This window comes from Pristiophorus japonicus, chromosome 16 (genome assembly GCF_044704955.1).
Source record: "Pristiophorus japonicus isolate sPriJap1 chromosome 16, sPriJap1.hap1, whole genome shotgun sequence".
Taxonomy (NCBI): Eukaryota; Metazoa; Chordata; class Chondrichthyes; family Pristiophoridae; genus Pristiophorus; species Pristiophorus japonicus.
The window spans coordinates 3,401,584-3,405,274 of record NC_091992.1 but is presented as its reverse complement, the minus strand read 5'-3'; the positions used below and the strand labels follow the sequence as shown (position 1 = coordinate 3,405,274).

At 52.6% G+C, this 3,691-nt stretch overlaps 1 protein-coding gene across 1 annotated transcript in view; it reads left to right on the top strand.

The window, feature by feature from the left end:
• The window catches only part of pigs (phosphatidylinositol glycan anchor biosynthesis, class S), a 15,481-nt gene extending 12,224 nt beyond the window's left edge, over window positions 1–3,257 (top strand). Inside the window, exons 7-8 of the mRNA XM_070857995.1 lie at window positions 478–688; window positions 2,273–3,257. Of these exons, the coding sequence (XP_070714096.1) occupies window positions 478–688; window positions 2,273–2,536 (475 nt within the window). The 3' untranslated portion in view covers window positions 2,537–3,257. The remainder of the gene's footprint in view (window positions 1–477; window positions 689–2,272) is intronic.
• The last annotated feature ends 434 nt before the right edge of the window (window positions 3,258–3,691 follow it).

The following is a 3,691-nucleotide window of genomic DNA, read 5'->3' as shown; positions in this document are numbered from 1 at the left end:
CCCCCTCTCGCTCCCTTCCCCCCCTCTCGCTCCCTTCCCCCCCTCTCGCTCCCTTCCCCCCCTCTCGTTCCCTTCCCCCCCTCTCGTTCCCTTCCCCCCCTCTCGCTCCCTTCCCCCCCTCTCGCTCCCTTCCCCCCCTCTCGCTCCCTTCCCCCCCTCTCGCTCCCTTCCCCTCCTCTCGCTCCCTTCCCCCCCTCTCGCTCCCTTCCCCCCCCTCTCGCTCCCTTCCCCCCCTCTCGCTCCCTTCCCCCCCTCTCGCTCCCTTCCCCCCCCCCGCTCTCTCTCCCCCCCTCTTGTCCCTTTCGCCCTCTCTTGCTCCCGCTCCCGCTCCCACTCGCCCCCGCTCCCACTCGCCCCCCCCACCCTTTCGCCCCCTTCTCTCTCCCTCCCTCTCGCTCACCCCCTCCCTCTCGCTCACCCCCTCCCCCCCTCGTTCCACCCCCTCTCCCCCCCCCCCCCCCCCCCCCCCCCGGACAGGTTGCTGTTGGGAATACCGAGGGTGCAGCCCCCTCCCGAGACCCTTGTGCAGAATCCGGGGAACATGATAGTCACGGACTGGGAGACGGACCGGCTGCTCTGGGTGAGGACAGTGGAGAACATCGGCACGGCAACAAACACACTGACCTCTCTGGCCCAGCTCCTCGACGAAATTGGGAACATCGTGATTAACGACAACATCGCCTCAGAGGTGGGTCTGGCGCAAGCTGAACAAATCTTTATTTTTTTTAATATTCAGATATTCTCTCTCCCTCTCACTGGCCCTGCCCCTTTGCTGGAGTGCTGTTCCTCAGGTGCCCATCGCCCCGCGGCACTATGCCCAAGTATCGACTCTTCCTGTGGCAGTAAATAACTTCCAGGAGCCAAGGCATCGCGGAGCACAAATACACAAATCACTAAAAGTAATGACACAGCTTAAAAAGGCCATTAACAAAAGCAAACCCAGCACTCGGGTTTATTTCTGGAGGGATAGAATTGAAAAGAAGGGAAGTTATGCTAAACCTGTATCGAACCTTGGTTAGACCACACTTGGAGCACTGCGTACAGTTCTGGTCGCCATATTATAAAAAGGATTTAGAGGCACTGGAGAGGGTGCAGAGAAGATTTACAAGGATAATACCAGAAATGCGAGGTATACATATCAGGAAAGAATGAACAGGCTGGGTCTCTTTTCTCTTGAAATGAGAAATAGAGGTCTTTAAAATGATGAAAGGTTTTGATAGAGTGGATACAGAGAGAATGTTTCCACTTGTGGGGAAGAGCATAACTAGAGGCCATCAATATAAGACAGTCACCGAGAAATCCAATGGGGAATTCAGGAGAAACTTCTTTACCCAGAGAGTGGTGAGAATGTGGAACTCGCTGCCAATATAGTATCGATGCATTTATGGGGACGCTGGACAAGCAATATAGGGGAGAAGGGAGTAGAGGGTTAGATTTAGAGGAGGAAAGACGGGAGGAGGCTCGAGTGGAGCATAAACGCCGGCACGGACTGGTTGGGCCGAATGGCCTGTTTCTGTGCTGTGTGTCCGATGTAATCCTGTGTAAAGCTTACTGTGGAGGGGCTTTGCACTCTCGCCCATGCCCACATTTTGAGCAGGGCTTTGCCGAATGTCGATGGGGGCAGAAGTCCTGCCGTGGAGATTTGCCCCTTGGGCAGGGTGCTGGAGACCTGCCAACTCTTCGAAACATTACCCCAGCTCGCGTCAGGAGAGGAGGGGATAGAAACAGGAGCTGATCTTTCATACCGAGTGCTACCAATCCTGTTTCAGCCAAGGGGATAGGCATAACATGGGGGGGTCCGGGGGGGGGGGGGGGGGAAACTAGAGTAAATAAGGAGGAACTGTTCCCCAGGGCAGGAGGGTCGGTAACAGTGGGCACAGATTGAAGGTAATTGGAAAATGAACCAGAGGGGGAGAGGAGAATGTTTTTACGCAGTGAGTTGTTGTGATCGGGAACGCGTTGCCTGAAAGCGCGGTGGGAACAGATTCAATAGTAACTTTCGACAGGGAATTGGATAAATACTTGAAAAGGAGAAATTTATCGGGCTGTGGGGAAAGAGCGGGGAGGGGGGAGTGGGACTGATTAGATCGCTCTCTCACACAGCCGGCACAGCACAGGCTCGATGGGCCCAATGGCCTCCTTTGTGCTCTATGGTAATGAGAATAGGTTATGCGTTTACTCACATTTTAGCATCTCTTTTTCCTCTCCTATTAACAGGGTCTCTAGTTTGCTTATCTTTCTGTTGCTTTAACAGAACTCTCTCTCCTGGCAGGTGTACAGTGCAGTGGCTTCTGTTCAGCGGTCACTTGACGAGCTGGAGGCTGGGAGGTTGTTACCGGCATTCCAGGCCGGCAAGGAGGCCATCACCTCATCCGAGAGAGCTTTCTTCGATCCCTCGCTCCTCCACCTCCTGTACTTCCCCGACGATCAGAAGTTTGCCATTTATATTCCCTTGTTCCTGCCCATGTGTGTCCCCATCATGCTGTCCTTGCTGAAGACGGCCAAGAACCTCCGGTGGAGAAGGAAGGTGGATTGAGGAGCTCGTGGCTGCTCACGGACTTGCAACATCTCAATTATGAAAGAATGTTGGGTGATAGGGCTCACAGGGTTATAAATGTTGTAGATTTTGTTCGATTTAATTTATTGGGAGGGATTGCCCCTCTCCTGAATGCAATAGGATCAGGGTGGGATAGCGTTCTTCAGGTGCTTGCATGCCCTCTGTAACCTCAGACAATTCTGGTGGGCTACTCGACGACAGGAAGTGTCACAGCCGAATCGGATGCTGTACGCTCATAATGTTTATAATTCTCTCTCCCCCCAAACCCTCGGCCAAAGCTCCGGCCAGTCATAGCTGGTACCGAGGAAGAGATTGCCCAAATCATCATAGAACGGGGATAGCTCCTTCTGATTTCCATGCTTTGTTACACTGGACACTTCGCTACCCACAGACCATCAGGGACCTGAAGCCTCTTGCTCACTGGTGCCTGGGTTCTGTGTGCCCTGTTTCTCGGGCAGTGCTGGTGCCTGTGTTGTACACACTCCAGGCACAGTGGCCCACCTTCATACAGCAAATGTAAGAGGATACTGGACACAGAGTATGCCAAGGTCAGAACTCGTGTGTTCCTACTGCTTTTCCTTCTGACCCTTCTGTAAAATTATTTCTAGGTGAAGCCTCCTACATTGTTTCTGTACCTTTTCACCCATTTGTTGAAATGTTCACAAACCAATTAAAAAAAGACACGATATTGGAGATTAAATCGTTTCCTCCTATCTGGTTATATCCCCTTCCAATAGTGTCTCTCCCCCTCCCTCTTTTCTTGCTGTATCTGTCTTTTCTCTTCCCCATCGCCCACCACTGGCCATATCTGTCTCTTTCCCCCCCACCCCCCCTGCCCCCGGCTCACTGTATTTGTATCTGTGGCTGTCTCCTCTTGCTGTATGTGTCACTCATCACTTCTTCTGCCTTGCTATACCCCTCCGTATCTCTCTCTCTCTCTCTCTCTATTCCTTCCCTAGCGCGCTGTGTTTCAGTCTCTCTATTTGCCCCTTTTTTCCCCCCTGGCCACCTCTCCCCAACTCCCTGATGCGAGCTCTTTAATTATGTTCCATAGTAAACGTTAGGTTCTGTCTTGTAAGTACCACTTTGTATTACTGTGTTTAATCAACTCATTACTAATGAATTCCTGCTGCA